Here is a 26,265-nt window from a genome sequence, read left to right on the forward strand (position 1 = left end):
ATCTCTCCCTTCCTCTCCTTCTCACCATTTCGAACAATCCTCTGTCTTCATTCCCGTTACTGAACCACTGTGTGTGGCGAGGAGAGAGAGAAAGAGAGAGAGAGATTCTTTTTTTCCCCTTCCTATTTTCCCCTCCCCCTATTCTTCATCCCTCTGTATCGAGTTAAGAGGAAGAAGCGGCGGGGGTGTAGGCAGGAAAGGTGTGTATCGTTGTACGCCACCGGTGGTGTGGTCCACCACCTCCATCGCCACCACCACCGCTACCAACGAGCAACCACCTCCACCTCTGCCTCTCTACCTCGTGAGCGACGATGAGGATTCTGCAGCTTCGGCAAAGTCGTTTGAAGAAGTCAGTCGACGGTTGCACGTCCCCGCGATTCGGGGAATAACGATCAAGGGGGAAGAGAGAGAGAGAGAGAGGGAGAGAGAGAGGGAGATAGAGAGGGAGGAGAGAGAGAGAGAGAGGAAAGAGAGAGAGATAGAGAGAGAGAGAGAGAGACAAGCTCTGAGAGTCCCCGGTCTTCGACGAAGGGTTGTCGAACGAATTTTCTTCCCTTTTTCGTTTTTTCCTTTTTCCCGCAATCTTATTATCGCCGCTCGTTTTCTTAAGTTCGACACGCTCCACGATCGGCTCCTTCGTCTCTTCTCCTTTATCATTTCGGCCGTTTGCTCATCTGGTGCGGGAGAAAATGCGCTGAGAAGCGATCGAGCGAAGAATGTCGATGGACGAGACACATGGGGGCGGCATGGTTTCCGCAATCCTTTCCTCGATCGTGCTTCTTCTCCTGCTTGGACGCACCGTGGACGCTCAGTAAGATTCTTCTCTGATTTGATCCCGTTCTATTCCTCTTCTCCCGTGTCTCCGTGTGCCGACGACACACCGGCCATCTTTACGGTAAAGATGTGACGATTCCTCTTCTCCTCGATTTAACTTCTTTTATATATCTCGAGATTTATGGTTTCGAGGATGATGTGTCTTATCAAGAGGTTTTTTTCCCCTTTGTCAAATTTAAAGTGAAAAATTTGACCGCTGGGAAGTAATTATTAGAAAAAATGAAGACATTCTTGTGGATGTTGTAAAATTTCTTGGATTTTTATGTAGAAATTTATATTATTTTCTTGGTGTAATGTTAATAGTATTGAAGAGGTATCGACGAAAAAAAAGTAGAGGCAAAATTATAAGTTCCAGGATAATAAATTTCTTCATATTTGAAATAATATAAACCATATATAGCACTAATTGTATAAATCTTCGCGATGAAAAGGAACGAAGGATAAAGCACGATGAAATCACCAGAAAGAAGTGCAGTGAAATCCATAAAGTGCTGTGTTTAATGTGTGATAAAATTGTTATTAAATAGTGATTTTTTTTCAGTGATAAAATAATTATTCGATAATAATTATAATACAAGTTGTATTTGTGATTTGTGTATGATCTGTTTAAAAAAAGAGAGAAAGAAATAATTAACCAAGTGTAATAAACGCAGAAAAAGTGTACATACAGTAGTTTTAAGTTTCTGTGAATTTCAGTTGTGCGTTTTTTCTCCCAATTTTGTGCAAGACACGTGAAACCTCGACGAAGAAAATGCAGCAGAAATAATAAATGAAACATTTGAACGTGAATTCGAGCAAAATTATACCTAAACGTGATCATTGTATCGATATAAATTCTATTTAAAATTTTTAATGTTAATGGGCATATAAAAAGTATCCTTCATTATTTGCGTGAAGTTTTCGTGTTCAGTTAATAAAGTGTTTGAGTTTTTGCTGAAATTTCCACTCGAAATTTCAGGAGGAGCTTGGAATTCTTCGACCTTCTACCAGAAGATCCCAAGTTGTACGATAAAATGCGACCACCAAAGAAGGATGGACAGGCGACCGTAGTTTATTTCCATGTCACTGTTATGGGTCTCGATTCCATAGACGAGAATTCAATGGTATCGTGCGATTTTCAATCTTTATCAAATTTTAATTTGTTCTTGTTTGTCGCTTTAAAAAGGAACGTAATTTTAATCTTGTCATTCAGCTCTTTCAATTTTTTCATTTTCCAAGAAGAAAAGAAAGAAAGAAAGAACTTATATATTCAGAGAGAAAGTTAATAAAGCACAGATTCGCTTTAAAGGCTTATTATCAAATCCATCTCATCAATGTAATTTGTATAATATTCTAAGCTTGAAAAAATTCTTTATATTCTTAGAACAAACATTTACTTTCATCGTATATCGTTTGATAGTTTAAATTTTAATGAATAATTCATACCGAATTTTAAAGTGTCAATTTTCATATATCCACTCTTTCAGACCTATGCAGCCGACATATTTTTCGCCCAAACTTGGAAGGACAACAGGCTACGATTACCAGAAAATATGACATCCGAATACAGGTATGTGAAATCATCGTGATTTAATCTAAAAAATATTTTTTGTCATTTTAAAATTTATCGAATATACTTGAAAATATCGATGTATAAGTATTAAGAATTATTAAAAAAAATGATTTTTCCTCAAATAAATACGAAAAGTCGTTTAAGTCGTGTCGTTATTCTAGATTGCTTGAAGTCGATTGGCTGAAGAATATGTGGCGGCCGGATTCATTCTTCAAGAACGCGAAATCAGTGACGTTCCAAACGATGACTATACCGAATCATTACTTATGGTTGTACAAAGACAAGACTATTTTATACATGGTCAAGTAAGAAGAAACGATCTATCACTTTTTCATTGAACTTTGCGTTCAATGTTTATTTTAATTCCTATTTTATCCTTCTTTTTCCATATCTTTATATCATTTTTCACACAAAATAACATTTCTTCTTTTTTTCTTTTTTTTTTCCAGATTAACGTTGAAGTTATCGTGCGCCATGAACTTCTTGATCTATCCTCACGACACTCAAGAGTGTAAATTACAAATGGAAAGTCGTGAGTGAATTTTTACAAACTATTTAACGTTATAATTTGCTTGATCATTAGTTAAAGATAGATCTTTAGCAAAATGATTCATCCTTCCACAACACTTATCAAAGATTCTATTTTTTTCTTTTTTAATCAATGGCGTATTATTATTTAGCGTATTAATGCATTTATCATCTTTTCCATTCAATCGCGATTTCTCTCGCGCATACACATCTCTCGAAGCAAATCAAAGATCCATCGAGAAAGCTCCATAGATGAAAAAGAAAGAAAGAAAGAAACGTCCGATATTAACAACAATCACGCATCTAAAAGGACAATTTACACCCGTATCACATTTCGAAAGCGATACCCGCATGAATTATCATTTAGTTTTGCGGGAATGAATGTGCGATTTCACAAGGACAAAACAACTCGGTCAACAGTGTCGCACACGACGGATGAAATGATCTTCCAGTGGGATCCTGACGTGCCACTCGTCGTCGACGAGAACATCGAGCTTCCCCAGCTCCAACTGGTTAAGAATTACACGGCCGATTGCACGCAGGTCTATTCTACTGGTGAGTGTTGTCGTTTTGTGTCGCGGGGGAAAAAAAAAAGAGGAACCTCGTGCTCATTCTGTTCCTAATTAACCGTTTCAAATCTCGACACGAGATCGAGGAGGAATCGAAAGGGTTGAAAGTGAATTTGTTCTCGCGTGAATGGCCACGTTTATTTAATTCGATATTGACGTTGTCTTCACGTGTATTCAATATGGGTACAGAAACTGGAAGGAATAAATAAATAATCGATTTGAAAGATCGAAATTCTTGATGAACTTTGTCGAAAAAGACGTCGAGATCGCTGATGTTTTAAAAATTTTAAATTCGTACAATTCATTTCTTATTTTAATCGAAAAGAATTAAATTAAAAATCGTCTCGTTTAGGTAACTTCACTTGCCTCGAAGTAGTGTTTGTCCTGAAACGTAGGCTCGGCTACTACTTGTTTCACACCTACATTCCAACCTGCTTGATCGTAATCATGTCGGTGAGTAAACGGGAACTAATTAAAAAAAAAAAAAAAAGTAAGAAACGTATTTATAAATTTTTAATAATTACCTCTGCGAATCTGTGTGCAGTGGGTCTCCTTCTGGATAAAACCGGAAGCGGCGCCAGCCAGAGTGACGCTCGGCGTAACCTCCTTGCTGACCCTCTCGACGCAACACGCCAAGAGTCAAGCGTCCCTTCCACCTGTTTCGTATCTAAAGGCCGTGGACGCTTTCATGTCTGTTTGCACGGTGTTCGTGTTCATGGCGTTGATGGAGTATTGCCTGGTGAACATCGTCCTCGGCGACTCGGACACGCCCCCGAAACCGGCGCCACCACCTCCCCCGCCTTCCTCCAGCGGCCCCGATTCCGCCAAGCTCGATAAAATTTTCGACATCGCCACTAAGGTAACGCCTGGATGAACATCCGAACGGTTCAGACAACTTCTGTGCCTCGGGGAAAGGGGATGAAAATCGAAAGAGATGGGGCAAAAAGAGAGTTTCAAAATGTTACCCGCGTAATTTATCATTCGAATCGATGTTTCGAATAAGATTATTAAACTTGGGACTTCAAATTTTAATTTTTCTTCGAGCATTACTGTTTCGTTCGTTGATTGAAAAAAGAAAAAAGGAAGAAGCAGAGGGAGGAAAGATAATTGCGGCCATATCTGGACGCGTCGCGTCATCGTCCACGCGTTCATCTCTCCGAGGCACAGAGGGGTTGTCTGCACAGCGGCGGTTCAAGTTGTGATCGTTGTCACGCAGGAAAACGCAATGTTGTTATCCGGCCGATCGCAGAAATCGACGACCGGTCCACCGCCAGGCCCAACACCCGCACAGAAGGCGCGGATGCGTGCCCTGAACATCGATCGGGTCTCCCGCGTCTTCTTCCCTTTCCTCTTCGCCGTGTTGAACGTAACTTATTGGATAATGTTCGCCGAGTACATTTAAGCCGTTGTGGAAATCGATCGCGGCAAACTCGAACAGACCGGAAACGTCGATGCTGGGAAAGAAGATATCGGACGGAGCAAGTGTTTCTGAAAAAGAAAGAGAGAGAGAGAATGAGAGAGAGAAGAAAATGAATCGAAGATATGAAAAAGTTCGATCTGTGTCTTTTCGAAACAGTTGTATTGTTAACAGGAATGGAAATGGTCATTGAATTGGAATTTTTTTAAATCTTAAAATTGAAATTGAAATGTAAGTTTATCAATTATTGTTTTTTGATCGCTTGTTTTATTTATTACGTGTGCTGCAATGATATTGATTCAATGGCCAGGATATTGAAACGAGGATAATGGTGCAATTGCGAAAAAAGGGATGAGATGACATCTGTTAAAATGTAATTAAGAACAAGATTGGCAAGGAATATTGTTCGAGTATTTTGAAAATTTGAAAATTTCTATCTCTTTGCAATTGAATTCTTTTTTATTATTATCTTTCCACTTCTCCAGAAAAGAGAAATACTTTTTTTCATTATTGCATCATTATTTTCCGTATCATCTGATGAAAAAGATAGAAAGATTCACTTCGATTCATTGATAGTATGATAAAGTACTTACTTGAAGAGTTTTTTAATTGTATGTAATTGATATAAACTGTGCGACTAATTCGTTGAAAGGCAACAAAAAAGCGAATAAGTTGTAGTTTTCTTCTTGGATTGTAAGGGGACGAAGCAAGGAAAAGAGAAGAACTAAAAATAATTGTAAGGAATATGGAATTATTTGAACAAATCGTTTGATTCGTTCAAATAAATTACTTCACGATTGTTTCGAGTTTGTGAAAATTGAAAGAAATATCAAAAGTCTACTAATACTTTAAAGTCTTCTATTAAATTGTTTTAAATTTATAACTATAATAATATTGTTAAGCGATTAACGTGTTTTGTCGTAAGAGACTAATTTCCCATTGACGATAATTGTCGCTGAGATAATTATCGATAAATTGGTAATCGTGTAATTGTTAACGTAAACGTAAAATTGAATTAACTAGTGTAATAAACAGTAAGCAGATATTGTAAGAAGATCGTTGCGTGTAAATTTCTGCTCGATTGTTATTGATCCAAGAGTGGATTTACTCGTAATATCATACTCGCAAATTTTTAGAGTTAAAAATATTTCGATATCGCGAAAATTTTTTCTCAGAAAGCTTGATATATCATCTCGATGTAACGTTTCTGAAATTTTTGCTTTTGATGATCACGTTTTGCGAAATGATCATCATATATGTTACACTACTGCTACGATATTAAAATTATAAAAAGAAAAAAAAAAACGATATAAAAAAAAAATACGCGAAAGAAGAAAGAAAAGTGAAATACACGTATATCTTCCGAAAAATTGGAAAAAAATATACTAACTAAAGTTGTTATAGATTCAAACTTTTAAACTTGTAAATTTTTTTTTAGCCGTGAATCTTATTAAATTCACGAAAGTGAAAATGAAATATTAGACTATGTGTAACATAGTCAGATTTTTGAAGAAGAAAGGGGGAAAAAAAAGCAACGGAGCATTAAAAAAGCTCAGAAAAATATGGAAAACGGAATGGACGAAGTGTATAAAGTAAAATAACTTTTAATTAAAATCTTCGGATCAACGTGTGTAGATATTGAAAGATAATTTGGATTAAATTGGGCTGTGTTAATAATGAAGCGAAACGAAAATTATTTTTTAGAGGTAATGCTATCACTGTAAGTTTATCAGAATATTTACAATTTATTCTGACTAACTGACGAATTGTTAAAAAGAATACAATTTAAAAAAATTATAAATTCTACGTGTAAAGAAACGATTACCTATTATTTGAAAATAATCATTTCAATGATCTTGAATTTTACATAGCTCTAATTCGAAAGCTTTAATATTATGCGTCGAATGGAACGCACTTGTACAGTAAATAGATATAGCTGAACACTTGTTTCGTTTTAGAAAAAGTAGTACAAAACTATGTATTTGCGAATCCGGCCGAATCCTGTTATGGCGTGTACGATTAAATGCGTCTTATTTATTTTATTCATTTGTTTTTTTTTCACACGAGGGATGCCCAAACCTTTTAACTTTTACAGAATTTTATGATTCGTTCGTTCGAATGATATTTATCTGTACTATAGATCATAAGTTTAATTGTTAATTATCGCTCTTATTAATTATAGTTTGTTGTATATATTATTAAAGACAAATTAATTTATATAGATTAAGTTTAATATGATTTTTTTAATTAATTGTATGTTAGTAATTTGGAATTAAATTTTTCTTTTATTACATATATAATAAAAGTATATACATATGTAACAATAATACACGAAAAGGTGTAAATAAAAGTGTAATAAAAATATGGTATAATGAATTAAGAGCAGAACGTGTAAAGTAGCATAAAAAGTTGAAAAAAATATGAGTAATTATTTTAATTAAAATAATTTTTTTTCTTTAAATGACGAATATATGTATGAATCGTCGACATTATTTCTGTAAAATAATTCTTTACAGGGAGCTGGTATTAAACTTATGATCGATAGTATACATAAGAATATCATTTAGATCAGTTTATATAAATTTTCGAAATATTTCAAATGTATTCATTTATTTAACTTCCGATAAATGTAGAAAAATGTAAATATAAAAACAAAAATATAAAAATTATTATCAAACGAGTTTAATTTATCTTACAGTTAATACTAGTTTAACGTATAATGTAAAATAATGATTTTTCTTTCCATAAATAAAATTAATAATAAAATTAATAAATTCTACTTTATACTCAATTAATAACTCAATTAATATTTTTAACAAATACAATTGTTTTTGTATTTTAATTAATAAAATAAATAAAATTTTAGTCAAAACTAAAGCGTTTCTTATTAAAAATAAAGCCATTTAATCAATAGGTTAGACAAAGAGAGGAAATAGATAGAAAAGGACAGAGATAGAATAAAAATATTGAAATCAGCGCCATCTTCAGAGTGCCGCAAATGAAACTCAAAAACAAAGGACAGAAGATAGAAGAAAAAGGATAGAGATAGAAGAATTGATCGATGGCGCCATCTCTTAGCTACAAAACGTAGCTCTCCCATTTATAGAGTAAGGAACATTCAAGAGATGTCATCACATTTAATTTCTACTCTACTTTATCTTATTTCAGTCAAAACTAAGGCAACCTCAATTAAAAATAAAGATATTTAAGTTTTTAATTAGTTCGATGTTATTTTCGTTTCGATTAATGCAGAATTATTAAAATAGAATGCTTTAGATAGTATATTATTTTGTATTTAATTTATAAATTTTTTTTTTAATATTGCACATATTTTTACGATTATATTCTAGCTTATTACGTTTTTTAATGGAAAATACGGAATATTATTAAAATTACTTTCATATTTTAATAAAATGAATAAAATTTTAGTCAAACTTAAAGCATTTTCTATTAAAAATCGAAATATAAAATCAATAGGTTAGACAAAGAGATGAAATAATTAGAGAAGGACAGAGATAGTGTAAAAATATTGAAATCAGCGCCATCTTCAGAGTGCCGCAAATGAAACTCAAAAATAAAGGACAGAAGATAGAAGAAAAAGGATAGAGATAGAAGAATTGATCGATGGCGCCATCTCTTAGCTACAAAAGGTAGCTCTCTCATTTATAGAGTAAGCAACAATCAAAAGATGTCACCACATTTAATTTTTGCTCTACTTTATCTTATTTTATAAAATATTAACCAAAATTAAAATAATCTCTATTAAAAATAAAGATATTTTATTAAGTTTTTAATTAGAATGTTAATTTTGTTTCGATTAATTCAGAATTATTAAAATAAAACGCTTTAGATAGTATATTATGTCATATATAATTTATAAATTTTTTTTTCTAATATCGCACTTATTTTTATGATTATATTCTAGTTTATTATATTTTTCAATGGAAAATAAAAAATTATTACAATTATTTTCATATTTTAATAAAATAAATAAAATTTTAGTCAAAACTAAAGCGTTTTTTATTAAAAATAAAGATATTTAATCGATGGGTTAGACGAAGAGAGGAAATAGATAGAGAAGGACAGAGATAGGATAAAAATATTGAAATCAGCGCCATCTTCAGAGTGCCGCAAATGAAACTCACAAATAAAGGACAGAAGATAGAAGAAAAAAGATAGAGATAGAATAAGAATTAACCGCTAGTACCATCTCTCGGACATCGGAGATACTTTTTTAAAAAATAGGATAAAGTAGAGTAGGTAATTGAAGTTCAGCACCATCTTTCGAGTATTAAGAGAACTTCGAAGAAAAGTTTTCGAAATACTCGAGAGATGGCGCCACCAGTTCTATTTTCACGATATTTCTATCTTTTTCTAATTATCTTCTATCCTTCCTTCCTGAGTTTCATTTGCGGCATTCTGAAGATGGCGCTGATTTCAATATTTTTATCCTATCTCTGTCCTTTTCTATCTATTTCCTCTCTTCGTCTAACCTATTGATTTGAATGTCTTTATTTTTAATAGAAAACTCTTTAGTTTTGACTAAAATTTTATTTATTTTATTAAAATACGAAAATAATTATAATAAAGTTTTTTATTTTCCACTGAAAAATATAATAAACTAGAATATAATCGTAAATATAAGTGCGATATTAAAAAAAAAATTTATAAATTAAATACGACATAATATAATATCTAAAGCGTTTTATTTTAATAATTCTGAATTAATCGAAACAAAATTAACATTCTAATTAAAAACTTAATAAAATATCTTTGTATTTAATAGAGATTATTTTAATTTTGGCTAATATTTTATAAAATAAGATAAAGTAGAGTAAAAATTAAATGTGATGACATCTCTTGAATGTTCCTATAAATAAGAGAGCTACCTTTTGTAGCTAAGAGATGGCGCCACCAGTACGATTTTCACGCTATTTCTGTCCTTTTCTAACTATCTTCTGTCCTTTGTTTGTGAGTTTCATTTGCGGCACTCTGAAGATGGCGCTGATTTCAATATTTTTATCCTATCTCTGTCCTTTTCTATCTATTTCCTCTCTTCGTCTAACCTATTGATTTGAATGTCTTTATTTTTAATAAAAAACGCTTTAGTATTGACTAAAATTTTATTTATTTTATAAAAATACGAAAATAATTATAATAAAGTTTTTTATTTTCCATTGAAAAATGTAATAAACTAGAATATAATCATAAAAATAAATGTGATATTAAAAAAAAAAATTTATAAATTATATTCGACATAATATACTATCTAAAGCATTTTATTTTAATAATTCTGAATTAATCGAAATAAAATTAACATTCTAATTAAAAACTTAATAAAATATCTTTATATTTAATAGAGATTATTTTAATTTTGGCTATATTTTATGAAATAAGATAAAGTAGAGTAAAAATTAAATGTTGTGACATTTCTTGAATATTCCTATAAATAAGAGAGCTACCTTTTGTAGCTAAGAGATGGCGCCACCAGTAGGATTTTAACTCTATTTCTATCCTTTTCTAACTATCTTCTGTCCTTTGTTTGTGAGTTTCATTTGCGGCACTCTGAAGATGGCGCTAATTTCAATATTTTTATCCTATCTCTGTCCTTTTCTTTTTATTTACTCTCTCTGTCTAACCATAGTCTATTACTGTCCTTCTTTAATTTCTTATTCTTTTTATTATGTTTCATTTACGGTATCACTTCTAAATGACACTGAAACTTTTAATCGCTATCTAACTTATTAGTAAAAATCTGCTTTTTTAAAAATTTATAGAATGAAAGAAAAAATATTAATTATTTATTCCTATCTTCTGCATATTTGTTATAATAAGATAATTTTTATCATAATTCTTTTTGCAGTATTAAATGTTTTTTTTTTTTAATTTTAAAGATTTTAGGATATTTTGCATAACTTTATATGTGTAATATGTCATTTATTCTTCATAATATTAAAAAAAATCTCGAATAAAATTTAAATAATTTTAAAGAAGTTACATTCTGATATTATTAATTTCTCTGTAGATAGATACATAAAGAACTTACGAAAACTAACTTTATTTTTCTAAATTTGATATTTCAAAACATAGTATACAAAATATACTAAAATATATGTTTATATTAAATATAATATTTATCCTGTATCTCATCTGTGGACTTACCGGAAATGTGAAAGCATGATAATTGATAAAATATTTTTATTAGAAATATTAAATTTTTCATCTTGATAAAGATTCCATGCTAAAAGTGTCGCTTTTGCCAAAACTCAATCACGGAATATAAAATATCAAAGAGAAATTTATATACTATTGCTTTAATCATTTTTTCTTTCTTTCTATCTAAAAAAAACTATCGGTAACTTTGAACCATTTTTGTAAGTTTTTGCCCTTTATAAGATGAACTCAGAAGGGTTTATCACAAGAAAAACATAAAGGTTCTCAAGCATATTTCATTTCGATGGTTACATGTGTAACACGGCATCTTTATAAAAATAGTATTTGTAGTTTATTATCACAGAGTCTGGTTTCAATCTACACGTGCACCCCTGTCGAAAATCTTGACACCATGTCCCGTCTATCTGCATTCGAACTTCCTGAACCGGCATTCGAACTGGATCTAACAGAGATCCTCAATCGAACAACCCTTTTTTTTTTAAATTTTTGTGAAAATAATTACGATATAAACGTGATAATATTTTCGAATTATTGTAATCGAAACGATCGATCTTAATATTCTAAAAGCCATAACTTCGAGTAATTCAGCACAAGTTTAAAATTGCATTATTTTTGCTAAAAATATATACATTTCACAGAATGTTAAATTTAAAACAATGGAGATAATAATAATCGATTATATTTGAGTGATGCATAATAAGAGTTAAAGACTTCTATATTTCTATAAGACTTCTGTATTTCTATGGGGAAGCATCTCGTGTTCAAGTCACCCTTTTGGCTTTTAGAATCGAGTTCAGACGCTGTAGTATTTTGTGAATAGACAGCACTGTTGAATTGAAATGGTGTATGGGCTTGTGGGACTATGCATAATGAGTTCATTCAGAACGCGGACCAGTGGTTGTCCAACGTTGCTATTAGAAACGCAAGTGTTAAAAATTCCATAAACAAGATCATTATTCAACTTATCGATCATTACAGAAACTATAGAGATGAAAATCTAAAATATTTATTTCAATGAAATAATATTAAAAGGATCAAACAATTTTAACATTAAACCGATCTCTCTTTCAATGGAATATTATCACCATTCTCTTCTTTTATAATTTAACACTTTCATTTAACGCGTTAATAATAAAACAAGAAATTAAAAAAAAAATCGTTTCTTTTTTACAAATCTTGTGAATACAATTTTGATCGAAATCGAAATACATGCGAGTATTTCTAAAAATTCTAAAAATTCGGAAGAAAACGAAATGCGTGCACGTATATATTTACAAGCCTTTGAATCGTAGATACAAAGAAAAATATCTCATCCTAATGGTGATTAATCAAAGAGTTTTTCTCGATGAAAAACACAATTCATTCCTCTTATCAACGCTTGTACTGCTTTCTGAAATTTATAACCACTGATCACTTTTATTGAACGATGATTACGGCTATCTACACTCGCGTATTAGTAACCATTATGCGGTGGTCAGATTCTTAGACTTTCCGATCGGGATGTACAATCATTTGCCATAAAGAGATCGTTAATTATCCCGGGTGCAGCGAAACAACTTTCTTCTATAAAGCCATTGTACACACCAGCTTCTTCATTTTAACTCTTGATTATTTTATCCCGATTGTATATATTTATCGAATGTGAGAAAAATTTCGCCGAATGAATACATTGATATTTTATAAACAAAATATATTTACGAATCATATTATTTTAATATAAAAATAAAAAAAATAAATTTGTCACATTATGTGATGTATCTTTTATTTAGAATACGTAAAAATTCTATGATAACCAATTTTTAAAGCGGGATAAAATAAAATTAGATTTAAAATGTTTTCTTCTTTTCTTTTCTTTTAAGTAGTATTGAATTTAACTTTCAATTTTCAAACTTGAAAGCACCACTGTTAATTGACTGAAAAAAAAAGAGAAGAAAAGGAAAAAAAATTAATCAGCATGAATAGGAGTAAGACGAGGCCTGGTTTTGGATGTCCTATCGCAGATAACTTATCGGTAATAAATATAGACGGCGGAATTCCGGCGTTCCTGCACTAAAATTATCTGTAATTCTAAATATTTGTAATATTATCAAAAATCTGATAATCAATTTTTCAAATGTAAACGAAAAATCGATAGAATATTTGCAGCAGTTTAAATACACTCGATACAACGATGTTTCATCGTTGGAAATAATATGATTTTCAATTCGCAAAAAAAAAAGATTTTTAAAAATTAATTAGAAAAATAATAAATAAAATGTTTAAAACAAAATTCGTACTTTCGAAAATATTTGTAGAATCCAACAGTTTATTCTACACAATCCTTGTTGCACTTGTGTAAATTGAAAATTATTTTTCGAAAGTAGATAACCAGATGAATATTTTTTCCTTTCAAACATGAAATATTACGAAAGATAGCGAAAGATTTTAAAAAGATCTAGTGTATGCACAGTATGATTACACGAGTCCAAATTTTTGGCCTCCCTTCTCCTGACAAACGTATACAAACAGAAAAAAATATCCCTCTTCTCACGGTGCATTTCTCTTCGAGGCAGGTTACTCGAATCCCTAATCGGGATTGGTTATGTAAAACACGGGACACGAGAAGTTTTCGTGCCATTTTATACAGAAAAGTTTGGATTTTGACGAAGGAGTGGAACAAGTATTGCATTAAAATGCATAAGTATTGGAAGGGATGGAAAAACAAATGGATAAAGTGAAAATATTTTTCCTCAACCTAGAGAAAATAATTCACAATCGTTGACAGCAATCATCAATCGATTATTTTAGACGATATAAACGAATACTTTTTATTCGATAAATTATATATTTCATCTTGTATAATTTAAAAATAAATTTCTTTTAATTGATTAACGAATCTAATGAATACTTTTGCCTTTTAATAATCAAAATTTCCTCTAAACCATTAAAAGAATAAAAGACAAAAAATCGAAAAAATTTAATCTTATACAATTATAAATTTAAAAAATATAATTTTCCTATAAATAAATAATAACGAGAACGAAACGAGAATATACATTTTACTCGATAAAAAATTAATTTCATTTCATTTCTAATAGATAACGAAACCAATATTTCTAATTCTATTTAACATTGATATAGAGAGATACGAATAACAACAAGAAGATATATTTCTTTAATTTCTTGCCAACTAACAATTTTCCCTGATCGACGCGGGGAACGAGAATTTTCCAAGATTACCTTTAATCTTAGGGTGGGGAGCCAGGTGAGGTATCGAGGGGATGAAAAAGGAGGCAAGGAGGGGTAAAGTTTTGTTTGTTGGACCGCTCCTTTCCGATTGTTAAGCTCTTTGTGCCGAGTCCACAGGCAGCTGGCCTACGCGATGCCAAGTCGTCCGTATGGCTATCTTTTAACATCAACGGGGGGTTAACTTGCATTGAAATACATCATGAGAAAGTCGACGCATAATTACGTTTTAGTACCGTTGACACAGGGTCCCATGCTGGGGATCAAAATGGTCGAGCGAATAACCGATATAGAAATTCTTGCATTGTCTTGCTATTGATAAGAATTACACCACTTTTTCTATTTACCATTGTGAATTATTTTATCGTCGTACTACGAAAAATTGACGATACTTACAATTTGTCGCTTGTCAAAAAATTAAAAAATATATATGTACTTTTTCTTTTTATTGGAATCGAGTAATAAATCAATCAATCAAAGATTCGAGAAAGAAATTATCAGCCTCTATCATAATCAAAATGACAATATTAATTTTGTCATAAAAAAGGAAAACATCTAACCGATAATTAAATAGAAAATTAATTCTCCCCCGAAATTAAAGAGAATCAATTAATTGAAAGCTCAATATAATCCTTACGCAATGAAATATAATTTCACGCATTTTCTTTTTTTTTTTTCTCCACGCAATTCGAGCGAACTTGTTCCTTTTCGTCCACTTGAATTATTACGTTTTCATCGGATAATCAAGCGCTACTTCAATAAAACTCGACGGTGTACGAGCAATAACGTCCAATCGATACCACCGTGCGCTAATCGAACAATTAATGGCCCGTTACTGCGTGTACAGAGAAATGCGTGAAAGTTAATATTCGCCGCCAACCCCCTTTGCACCCTGTTGACCGCGTTAATTCGAGCGCGTGCCAATCGTGTTCCGATCCCCCAACTGTTTTCGACCATCGACTCGATCTCTGCGCGAGGAACGACTCGTCAGTACGAGGAACGCGTGCGGCCGAGGCGTAACAAGGAGATCGAAGGAGAGCCGATGTGTTCCGAGGCCGATTCAACAAACGATGTTGAAAAGGAATACCTAATCGTGTTTTACGTTGATCGATTGAAAGGATATGAATATTTTACATCTTGAAATATTTTAAAATTCTCACAAAGAACGAAATTTTATGTTTAAACGCAATGTTGATTGTAAATTTGATGGAAGGACAGGAAAGTGTGTTGGTTTGAATTGAAGAAAGATTTGAGATGTGACATTTTTTTGGAAGTTAATTTGTGGGGACAGTTTTCTTGTGAAATTTTCTCTTGTTATCAAGAAAGTTGTTGTTGAAGAATTTTGAGAAGCATTCTGAATTCGAGGAACTTGGACAAAAAGGGTAATTATTAATATATCATAAATATTTTGAAGTAGTTTGAATCTGTGGATATACAGTTAATGTTACAATAGTATTAGTATTTTTCATCCGAGAAATTTAAAATATTTCGAATATAAATACCACATTAATTAATATTTAAGTAAACGAGTAATTAATTTATAAAAATACTTATATTTTTTTTCAAAAAGATCAGATTTATAATCTAAAAATAAGATAGTGACTTGTTATTAAGGATTATTGGATCTGAAAGTGAAATTTGATGCTAGAAATAATATTTTTTTACGTTCTATCTTTTCACAGTTTACTTTTTTCACACATGATTTCTCATTTGTTTGAACATCTATATTTGCTGCTATTTGAAGCAAGGTTATTATGTTGAAGAAAGGTGTTTCTTCATACATGAAATTTCAATCTCGAATTATAAATTATAAAAAGAAAGAGAATAAAATTGATTTTAGCATATAAATTGTATAAATAAAATAAATGTCTAATTTAAAATTTCTTGAAATTGTTCTCCTTTTTATTCAAATTTTTTTAAAATTTTAAAAAAGATGAATCTGGATTTTTGTTTTGTATTGTAATTTTTTGAATATAAATTATCGAAATACTTGAATGATTTATTTTTACTTTTTCCACGTTGATTAAATTCTTTTACATAATAAACCTTTACACGCCAACAATGACAGCAGAAGAGGAATAAATTAGAATATAAAATTTCACCATGGCCTCAGTCGTTTTGACCTTTCAAATTTTATATTCAGTTCTTCCTTCTTTCAAAATAAATTTTTAATAAGAAGTTTTATAGAAAATACTTGAAATCTTAATTCCAAAACTTTAATGCACATATATTAATATTTATTTCAAAAATTTCCATCTATTCTTCAAGATTTTCAACGAAGAATAAAAATTGACAAAATATAAAAAAATATATAAATCGAAAGAACATAGAGTAACTAGAGAAGAAGAACTTATTTTTTTAAAAGTCTCTCACACAAATGAGAGGGGTCCAAAAATTCTCACGACGACCACCACAACTCGAGTAGTATCATTTTGCTCGATTGTACTTGAACGGTTCAACAATGATCTCCAGAGAGAAAGAGAGAGAGAAAGAAAAAAAGATTAAATTAATTACGATTCCTTGGTGGCAGTGATGCTTGGGCGAAAGAGGCAAGGGTTCAGAGAGACGGAATACGAAAGAGCTGTAAAAAAGGCAGCGATGGAGGAAGCGAGAGAGTTAAATGAAAGAAGTGGCAGATAAGAAGTGTATTCCTCGTGTAAAAGGGGAGTAAAGTCGACGAATCTCGTCAGTCGAGGAATGATCGTTGTGCCAGCTAGATGAAACGAGTTTGCGACTGTTCTAGTATTGTAAAAAATTGCGAGGAATGGAATTTTATTAAATAATAAAAAATAATTTTATTTTATTTCATCACTTCTTGAATCTTATTAGTGAAAAAGATGAATAATTAATAAGAGATTGGTATAGAGAAATGATGGAAGTTTACAGATTTGGAATAAGGTGTTATCGTATACCTAAAAGTTATGAGGATTCCTTTGATGGTGAGGAAGGAAGAGGAAACATAGTGAAATAGAGTGGTATTGAATAATCGAGTTTCTGAACTGAATGTGACTCTTTGTGAGATGTTATCGATGATGATTTGATTTGAAGAAAGAGCAGGAAGAAGATAGGAATTTGAAGATAACAGCGATTCATTCATTATACAATAAGTTACCTGTTTAATGGCAATGCTGAAAAAAGAAATTTGATGAAATAGTATTTAAAAATCAATTGACTCACAAATTTCAGATATTTAATTTAGAATATCGAGTCACGAAATAATATAAAAAATTTACTTCTCTTTCATATTTTTCAAAAGTTGTCAAGGTTTTTGTCCTTCACGACTTTTATCGATATTCAAATTTCCAAGACTTTCGTCGATAATATATTTCAAAGATTTCCAAGATCTTTACCTTCGTTTTGCAAGATTTTTCGAGGGGACGAAGAAAGATCTCTAGAAAATTGGAAATGAACATATCGCGTCAATGCCAGTGTTTCCAAGAAAGCAGTGAAAATCAATTATTTTCAATAAGGCAAGGTCGAAGTTCACCGGATTCCGATAGTTCCAAGAACAACTCTCCGCGTCTGTCGCAACAAGTTCAAATCCCATGACCATTCCAGAGTAAACGGAAGGGCTAAAGAAGAGGAAGAGGTTTTCTTTCTTCTGTTCGTCGAGGCCTGAAGGATTCCCCTCGGCCCCCCGTTTTTTCGATGTCGCCACGACGATGGGAAGAAAATCGGAGAACGAGAACGGATAGAACGAGTCGCTGCTAATGAACGAATAAAAAGAAGAGGAGAAGTGAGTTGTATTCGAATGGCTGGCTCGGATAAGGAGCCCTCCTCGTGCGTTTAATCGTTCCAGACAGTGGAGCGACGATTGGCATATGCAAATCTAGTGGCACAGAGTTTCAACAATACAGAAATGCGGTGGTTCGTTGGATTTTCAAACTTCAATCCTCTTTATAATAAAAAAAGTATTTGTTGTTGAAGTTCGTTCGAAATTTTTCGAATAAATACGATATTTTATTTTTCAATGTGTTCTATCGTGTAATCTCTTCTTCTTTTTTTTCAAGTCTGCACTTCTTATTTTCGATATGTATATCTTTTAAATTATTTTAATTTAATTTTTAGATTTCATTTTCTGCGAGTAATTAAAATTAAAATTGTATGAATTTTTTTATGTCGAAATGAACGTTGCTTCACGAATAATTTGTATCTCGTTATTGTGCGAGTTTCTTTTAATTAAAATTGAGATAACGAGAAAGAATATCGCGAAGGAAAGTTCTGAATTTTATAACGATTCGTTATTGGGAAAGATTCATTGACAGTGTCTGTAATAAATTGTGAAAGGGCGTCGATAAAGAATTCTGTTATCGTTGTTTCAATTAATAAACCAAGGTTTTTTTTTCTCTCTCGAGATGCGTGAATCATGGATAATTAAGTTAATCGTGTTATCTCGTTGCTTTCTGTTTTAGACCAGTCAGCTTTCGATGGGGCCAATACAAGGCAGTGGTAAACATTGGCTTCATTCATCTTGTCCAATTTGTGATAAAAAAGTCAACCGCGGCTTGAATCGAAATTTTCATAATCAAAATCTGGAAAAAATACCGTTCGATTAATACAAATCGATGAATAATTTGAAATTGATTGAACGAGAAGAAGAAAAGAAAATTTCCACGTAAAAACACGATGAATGATATCACAATTGCGACGTAAGCACATCTTAAATTGAAATTTTATTCTAAATTTCCATCTATTTTTATTTTCATTTTATATCATATAGAAAAATCGTGAAGATGCATTTTTAAATTAATGTGATATCGATGTGAATTTATTAAATGTTTAATTCACGCAATGGATGTAAAAATTCTGTAAATTTCGTATAGTGATTCATATATTTGTGTCGTAAATGTATAGTTGACATTAAATTCAGGTGTCCTAATGATATCAATTTTCTCTTTTCTCAAAGAATACGCACTTCGTTCTGTGTTTCACTGTCCAAGAAAATGTCACAACGAGGAAGCACATAAACACGATACAAAATGGACGATTCTGTAACAAACGACACAATTTTCGAATCTGGAGGTGAGAGTCTCAAGCACTTTCCACGGCCAGTCACTATCGCAGCTGCGGTTTGTGCGATAATTTTCAGTGTCGTTGGAGTTGCGGGTAAAATCCAGTTTCTTTACATCTCTATACTTATATGAAATAAATTTCATATCGATTGCAAGTTTTTCTGAAATTTAAAATTAATCCAATTAATTAGAAATTTCTTAAAAAAAAAAAAAAGAATATTTTCGTCAAAAGAAGACTCATTTTATAAAAGTCTTCCATTGTTAGAAAAGGTTTCAGAAATGGAGGAGGAAAATAATCCACACAGATGTGACTGAACCTTTAATTGTACGTTTCAATTCTGTGGTTAAGTTCTTGTTGACCCATGGGATAGTGGCGTTTCTCGGTTTAACAGCTATTAAACGCCCTTAAATTATGCACGAGGGTGTCAAGAATTAGAACGATTAATTCCTTCTATTTTAATTATGCGCTTGTTTCCTTTACGAGTTCAAATAACGAAGCTTCAATTCTGAGAATATATATTCTTCACATATTCCTTGTATATTATTACATATATATTATTTATTTAAATGATATCAATATGATTATTTTTATCACATTATTAAAAATTCTAGTATCTATAATATCCACTTGTTTAATTATTTTAAATTATATGTAAAAATTATATTTGTAATTTTCACTTGTTCTCCTTTTGTTAATTATTTTTCTTATGTTTCAGGCAATTTGGTAACAGTAATAGCATTATTAAAATATACGAGACTGAGACGGCATGCTACGACCGCTTTCGTAATAAGTCTCAGCATTTCTGACTTGATTTTTTCCGCGGTAAATCTACCATTAACTGCGAGCAGATATTTAAACGAGGCGTGGGTGCTGGGTGAAACTCTGTGCAAAATATTTCCGCTCTTTTTCTATGGAAATGTCGCGGTGTCTTTGCTCAGTATGGTGGCAATCACGATTAATCGGTTGGTAATTTTAATAAAAATAAATAATTGTTAATAAGAATTTCAAGTATTTTTCTAATCTTTCGATATTTTCCTTAATGTTTTGACACACAATAAGACTGTAATAACAAAGTTTCTTGTTTAATTTATTTTAAAATATGCTGACTGAATTATACGACTGATTTAACAAAGTCAGCATACCTCAATGGAACTTAATCCATTACTCATCTGAATAAGATCAAATGTACACGTGATAAATCCAATACGAACAGCTGCTATTTATGTTGCATTGCAAATTATTAGCAATTATCGAATTTAAATCGATACTTTTGTAATAAAAATTATTAAAAAATTAAGAATAGTTATTATTAAAATAAGGATTGTGAAATGCAAAATTGTAAAATTACAAAATGAAAGCAATTAGTAACAAATTAATAAATTATTGACCCAAAATTATATCTTGCAGATATTCATCTAATCCATTGATTTCAGATACATATTGATCTCCAGGTCAGAAATATACGCTCAATTGTACACCACTCAACGGATCATTCTAATGCTAATCGCCATTTGGACGTTGAGTTTCACTCTACTTTTGCCACCATTGCTCGGTTTCTGGGGGACACTAGGCCTGGAACCGTCCACCTTCTCTTGCACTATACTAAAGAAGAACGGTAGCAGCCCAAAAAAGTTCTTATTCGTTCTAGGATTCATCGTGCCATGCGTTGTGATAAGTGTCTCTTATTTTTGCATCTATTGGCGGGTGAGGAAGAGTAGAAAAAATCTGGAAGCACATGCCGGTCCGAACAGAAGAAAAGCAGGAGGGTTTCAACGAAGGGAGGACTCTAGAGTGACCAGATTGATGTTGACTATATTTCTGTGCTTCCTTTTGTGTTTTATGCCGCTTATGCTGGTCAATGTGATCGACGATAAAATAAAAATCCCAATTTTGCACGTAATAGCTTCTGTGCTTGCGTGGGCCTCTTCTGTGATCAATCCTTTCATTTATGCCGGTACTAACAAGCTTTACAGAGAGGCCTATAAGCAAATTTTGTGTCCAGTCTCTGCTAAAATACCAACTACCGGACCAAAACCTACCCACTCGCATTCGAGTAAAGTGTCATCGCCTCAAACAACTTGAAATTTTATGGTTTTATTCGTTTTGGCGATGGTATATTGCATAAGTAATGTATATATAATGGAAATTAATTGAGATAAGCATAAAAAATTGCTAATATTTTTATTATATATATGAATTATTCAAAATAAAAGTAAAAATAAAAAAAGATGGAAATAGAAATTGATACGAATATACCATATGAATCGAATAAAATTTTCAATATTTTATTCGAAATGAAATTTAAATATTAATCCTTTATCGTGAAAATTATTTTTTTTATTAATCTATGATTTTTAAACAGATATAAATGGATAAATGCTTGCGAGCAGCAATAGATATAAAAGACTATAATCATAATTCATTGGGCATTTATTAGTATAAGTTAAGCCAGTTAAATCTGTAGATTAAAATTAATTATTTTTTTATACCTATTAAGAAAGAAAGAAGTATGAAGATTGAAAAAAATATAACCAAGTATTATACTTGTATAAATTAATTATTGCCAAATTTATTGTGACAATATTAAATTATTATTTTATTCGCTATATACATGTACAAAATATACAATATCATGAAATATATTTTACGATAAAATTAACACGAAAATTTGTAAATATGTAGGAATAAAATTTTATATTTCTTATATAGTGACTACAAAAAATATTTACATAATATTATATAGAAATAGCATTTAAGTAATCAAGTGCACATTAAATTTATTGTATTATTTTCATATGATTATAAGAATTTAATAATATATATATTTTTTAATTATATATAATAATATATATTTTGTATTGTACTATTTTCACATGACTATAAGACTTTTAATTATAAAAATAAAATATATATCTTTTAAAAGAACGCTTTATTAGAAAATAAGAATGCAAATACTTTTTGTAGTCACTCTATACTTTCTATATTATAAAATTTTTATAAAATCTGACATGAATGTGAAATAAAGAATCTTAAAGGAAAAAAATATTTATACTTACTCGATAAAATAATATCTAAATTTATTTGTAAACACTTTTCAATAATTAAAATATAAATTATACATATGTATACATATGTATATGTAAATAAATTATTTTATCAAAATCTTTAAGCCATTTAATACAGTTAATTGATATCACATTCGTTCCTTGCTTCACGATACATTGTGGAATCTTTTCCATACTAAGTACTTATCTATAGTCTTTTTTAACGTAATAAGCATACCATAAACAGTTATTGTTTTACCCTATTCAAGGAACACATGGTATTCTCACGGAGCAGTAAAATAATTACATGCATCGATCAATGTCGATTATATTCTAGCTTGATTACACGATTTTGCGTTACATTATAATTTAATCTCGAGTTCAATGGTGAAGGGAGGTATATACCTCACTTTAAACTCATGTTAACATCGAGTTAACATTATTAGTTGATAAAACTTTACATTTTTCGAAATTGTGTTTTTTATATTTTTAAAAAAACAAATCAAATTCTGTATCATCCAAGTGCTTGTACGTGATTATACAGAATTTTATCGAAATCACGTTTCTCGATATCTCATTCTTTATGAAATTTTGAACTCTATTAAAAATAAACTTGTGATATTAATGTACTATTGCTTTAATATATTGAGCATACATCATCAAGATGAAAAATCGCTTAACACCAGAAAAAGCGATTTTGTTCACGAAACTCAGTGTTGCTCTCACGTGTTCCTGGCCTCCTTCTCCTCTTGCAACCAAAGCTCAACATCTTTTCTTTAATGCATTGTGGTGCATTGCATTTTTAACTTCTGTCATGTTATTTTTACCATTATTGGCCGCGATTTACGTATATCGTAAGCATCCTGTCATTCTTGGGAAAACGGTCAGCCTTACCGCGGCTGTTGCTCAAGTGACGATTAAGATGATAATATGTCGTTTGCAGCAGAAACGTTTTCAAGTAAGTTCATTACTCTCTTGATAAAACGCAGGAGAAATATTTTAATATTAATTTATAAAAAAAGAAAAAAATCAAAAGTCAAAAGTTTTCCTTTTTTACATTCTATCTCATTCTTATATTCTCTTTATTTATTTTTTTATCTATCTTTATATTCTATCTCAATTAAAATAATTGTCTCAAGCAATATTCTTTTAGATGCTGTACTCTGAAATGGAGAACTTTTGCAAACAGGCCACGAACGAGGAAAAAATCATATTGCAACGTTACGTTGATAGATACAAATATTTTCATAGTTTTTACATATTGTGGAGTTTCCTTACTACGATATTCGTCATATGTGGTCCATTGTACACGGTTCAAACATTCCCCACTCACGCGATATATCCATTTTCAGTGAGACGTCATCTGTACAAAGGTTTAATCTTCTTCCATCAATCATTGGTTGGGTTTCAAGTGTCTTCAGGCATGGCAATTGACACCCAGATCGCTCTTCTTTTACGATATGCCACGGCTAGATTCGAGATTTTAGGAATTCAATTCAATAATGCGAAATCAGACGGTGAGTTCGATGCCTGCATAAAGAAGCATGATGAACTCTTGAGGTAATCCACTTTTTATAATCCAAATATTATAAAGTTTCTGATTTGCATTTATTATTGTATATAAATTGCATGTTAAAATACTTTTTTATGCATTTAAATGTATAGAATTTTAAATGCACAGTATTTAATTGTATATTTTTATTTCGATATTCTGATTCTATCCATTTCGCACAGGTATTCAAGGGAAATTCGGCAATCTATCAAATTTCTAATTTTGGCAACAAATGGGACAACTGTCATTGCTGTGATATTTGGCAGTTTAAATTTAATTGCTGTATGTAATTTAATTTTTAAAATGACAAAATTGATCCTGAGAATCAATTGAAATTTTGAAACTTTCTGAAAATAGAATCAGCCACTAATCTTGAAAGCTTTATATGCTATCGTGGTGTTCAGTGCCAGCGTGGAACTCTTTATGTACGCTTGGCCAGCGGATAGTTTGATGCACATGGTAATCAAATTATCACGATATAATTCATTTAAATTGACGATTTTCAATTTCATTTTTTATCTTAAGACAATGAAAATGGCTACAAAAGTGTACAATATGGATTGGTATGGAAAAGACATCAGGACTCAGAGAAAGATACTTTTTATAATTTTAAGATCTCAGAAATACGAAAGTTTTGGGATTAATGGTATTGTACCTGCACTTTCACTATCTTATTATGGGAAGGTATTATGTTATTCTATTTTTTTATTCGTGATAATTGTTATTATTTGATTACTTGACTTTTTCGTATTTATCTCTTTATTGTTTTGCAGTATCTATACACGTCTTTGTCATATTTCAATGCATTACGTATTATGGTTGAAGATACTGTCAACTAGTCAATTATCTTGTCAATTATCTTGAAATTCCATGATGGGGAAACGTTACATTTGAAAGATGTATGTATATACGTGTATACGATTTTCCATTTCATATTTCACATATTTCCTCTTATCGTGTCTTTTTTACACCTGTCTATCGTACATGTATAATGCAATCAATAATTATTATCGACGTTTAAATTACCTAGAAACACTAGAAACATAGTGGAGAAAATCACCACTCAATATTTTGCTTTCAATATTACATTGAATATTTCTTAAGAAACTTTTATCAGCATGTATGAATGTTAATAATTTACTAATCTTTCATGGCATTTGATTAATATCAGTTATGCAACACAAATGTATAATGCAATTAGTATCATTCAAGATCCCAAAGAAAAGAACATCTGTAAAAAAAATTATAAATTATTTTCAGAGGAAAATGGATGCAAGAATCGCGTAGCTCTTAGCTTGGTATCGCTTTCCAAAGATTAATTTTTGAAAAATTTTCAATGAAAGTATTGAAAAATTTCCAAAGATTAATTTATCGAAAATCGATACCAATTACCGGGTCTCACCACGAGGAGGTGACTACGCATCGAGACCCACCTAAATCTAAAAAAAAAAAGAAAAACATTACGATTAATTTAATTAAACAAATTAGAAAAATATAAAACACATAAGAAATAAATATCACAAATATATAAATATAAAATATACAAATATAAAATATACAAATATAAAATATATAAATGTAAAATATATAAATATAAATATAAAATAAACCTAAAATATAAAATAAAGTTATAATACAAAGAATCTTTACAATAATCTTTACAATAATCTTTACAATAATCTTTACAATAATCTTTACAATAATCTTTACAATAATCTTTACAATAATCTTTACAATAATCTTTACAATAATTTTTACAATAATCTTTACAAAAATCTTTACATTTCTCGCTCGCGATTAATATTACGTCGTCCAACGCTGAGGCTTAAATCTAACTTAATCTAGATCTTAAAACTAAATCTTAAATCTAAATAAATCTAAAAATACGCTCTTATTTAAATAAAAATTTTCGATACAAAGAATCTTTACAATGATCTTTACATTTGTCGCAATTAATATTACATCGTAGAATGATCTTTACATTTGTTACAATTAATCATTCAACGATGAAGCTTAATACTAAATCTTAAGTCTATCTCTATTCGTATCAAAGATACATTTCTAGTTAAAGCGAAAAACTGAAAATATTATATTATAATATTAATTATTCAATCGAAAAAATTTCATTCAAGTACTTGCAATAATTGGAAAGGGGAAATATTCAAAACGAGAAAAGAAGAGAGAACAAGCACAAGGGGAAAAAATATAAAAATCCAGAAGAAAGAAGAAATAATGAAGAAATTAAAGAAACTCATATCACTGTCAATCACTAGCACGACTTATACCAATGGACTTACGAAAATTGATGGACAAGTGATACTTTCCAGTCGTGACAAGTTAGGGGTTACGACAGTAGT

The 26,265-nt window shown here is 30.7% G+C and overlaps 3 protein-coding genes across 7 annotated transcripts; all 3 read left to right on the forward strand.

The window, feature by feature from the left end:
• Window positions 1-280: 280 nt before the first annotated feature.
• Hiscl1 (histamine-gated chloride channel 1) lies at window positions 281-6,942 on the forward strand. 2 transcript variants are annotated; one of them, XM_006561078.3, is made up of 9 exons: window positions 281-811; window positions 1,793-1,937; window positions 2,301-2,383; window positions 2,548-2,691; window positions 2,836-2,918; window positions 3,335-3,469; window positions 3,836-3,936; window positions 4,028-4,342; window positions 4,733-6,942. In XM_006561078.3, exons 1-9 carry the CDS (start codon window positions 717-719, stop codon window positions 4,883-4,885), a joined length of 1,254 nt encoding a protein of 417 aa, XP_006561141.1. In that variant the 5' UTR covers window positions 281-716; the 3' UTR covers window positions 4,886-6,942.
• An 8,341-nt stretch (window positions 6,943-15,283) lies between these two features.
• LOC725008 (protein trapped in endoderm-1) lies at window positions 15,284-21,812 on the forward strand. 4 transcript variants are annotated; one of them, XM_006561130.3, is made up of 5 exons: window positions 15,284-15,681; window positions 18,712-18,948; window positions 19,206-19,405; window positions 20,028-20,274; window positions 20,746-21,812. In XM_006561130.3, the coding sequence occupies exons 3-5, from the start codon at window positions 19,279-19,281 to the stop codon at window positions 21,392-21,394; spliced, it is 1,023 nt and encodes a 340-aa protein (XP_006561193.1). In that variant the 5' UTR covers window positions 15,284-15,681; window positions 18,712-18,948; window positions 19,206-19,278; the 3' UTR covers window positions 21,395-21,812. The 4 variants fall into 4 exon arrangements, with proteins under 4 accessions (XP_006561193.1, XP_006561195.1, XP_001120910.2 ...); XM_006561132.3 differs by lacking the exon at window positions 15,284-15,681 and adding an exon at window positions 16,692-18,166 and having other exon boundaries at window positions 20,764-21,812; XM_001120910.5 differs by lacking the exon at window positions 15,284-15,681 and adding an exon at window positions 16,832-18,166.
• Window positions 21,813-21,987: 175 nt separating this feature from the next.
• On the forward strand, window positions 21,988-25,294 carry LOC102654452. Its single transcript, XM_026439157.1, has 3 exons — window positions 21,988-23,326; window positions 23,510-23,917; window positions 24,266-25,294. The coding sequence occupies exons 1-3, from the start codon at window positions 23,021-23,023 to the stop codon at window positions 24,638-24,640; spliced, it is 1,089 nt and encodes a 362-aa protein (XP_026294942.1). The 5' UTR covers window positions 21,988-23,020; the 3' UTR covers window positions 24,641-25,294.
• The last annotated feature ends 971 nt before the right edge of the window (window positions 25,295-26,265 follow it).

Source organism: Apis mellifera, linkage group LG2 (genome assembly GCF_003254395.2).
Source record: "Apis mellifera strain DH4 linkage group LG2, Amel_HAv3.1, whole genome shotgun sequence".
Lineage (NCBI taxonomy): Eukaryota > Metazoa > Arthropoda > Insecta > Hymenoptera > Apidae > Apis > Apis mellifera.

Coding starts and splice junctions, on each gene's coding strand:
- Hiscl1 (XM_006561078.3), top strand. CDS start 717: ATGTCGATGGACGAGACACATGGGGGCGGCATGGTTTCCGCAATCCTT. Junction 1,938..2,300: donor CCATAGACGAGAATTCAATG/GTATCGTGCGAT, acceptor CCACTCTTTCAG/ACCTATGCAGCCGACATATT. Junction 2,692..2,835: donor ACTATTTTATACATGGTCAA/GTAAGAAGAAAC, acceptor TTTTTTTTCCAG/ATTAACGTTGAAGTTATCGT.
- LOC725008 (XM_006561130.3), top strand. CDS start 19,279: ATGGACGATTCTGTAACAAACGACACAATTTTCGAATCTGGAGGTGAG. Junction 19,406..20,027: donor CAGTGTCGTTGGAGTTGCGG/GTAAAATCCAGT, acceptor CTTATGTTTCAG/GCAATTTGGTAACAGTAATA. Junction 20,275..20,745: donor GTGGCAATCACGATTAATCG/GTTGGTAATTTT, acceptor CATTGATTTCAG/ATACATATTGATCTCCAGGT.
- LOC102654452 (XM_026439157.1), top strand. CDS start 23,021: ATGAAAAATCGCTTAACACCAGAAAAAGCGATTTTGTTCACGAAACTC. Junction 23,327..23,509: donor GTTTTCAAGTAAGTTCATTA/CTCTCTTGATAA, acceptor ATATTCTTTTAG/ATGCTGTACTCTGAAATGGA. Junction 23,918..24,265: donor AGCATGATGAACTCTTGAGG/TAATCCACTTTT, acceptor TTCTGAAAATAG/AATCAGCCACTAATCTTGAA.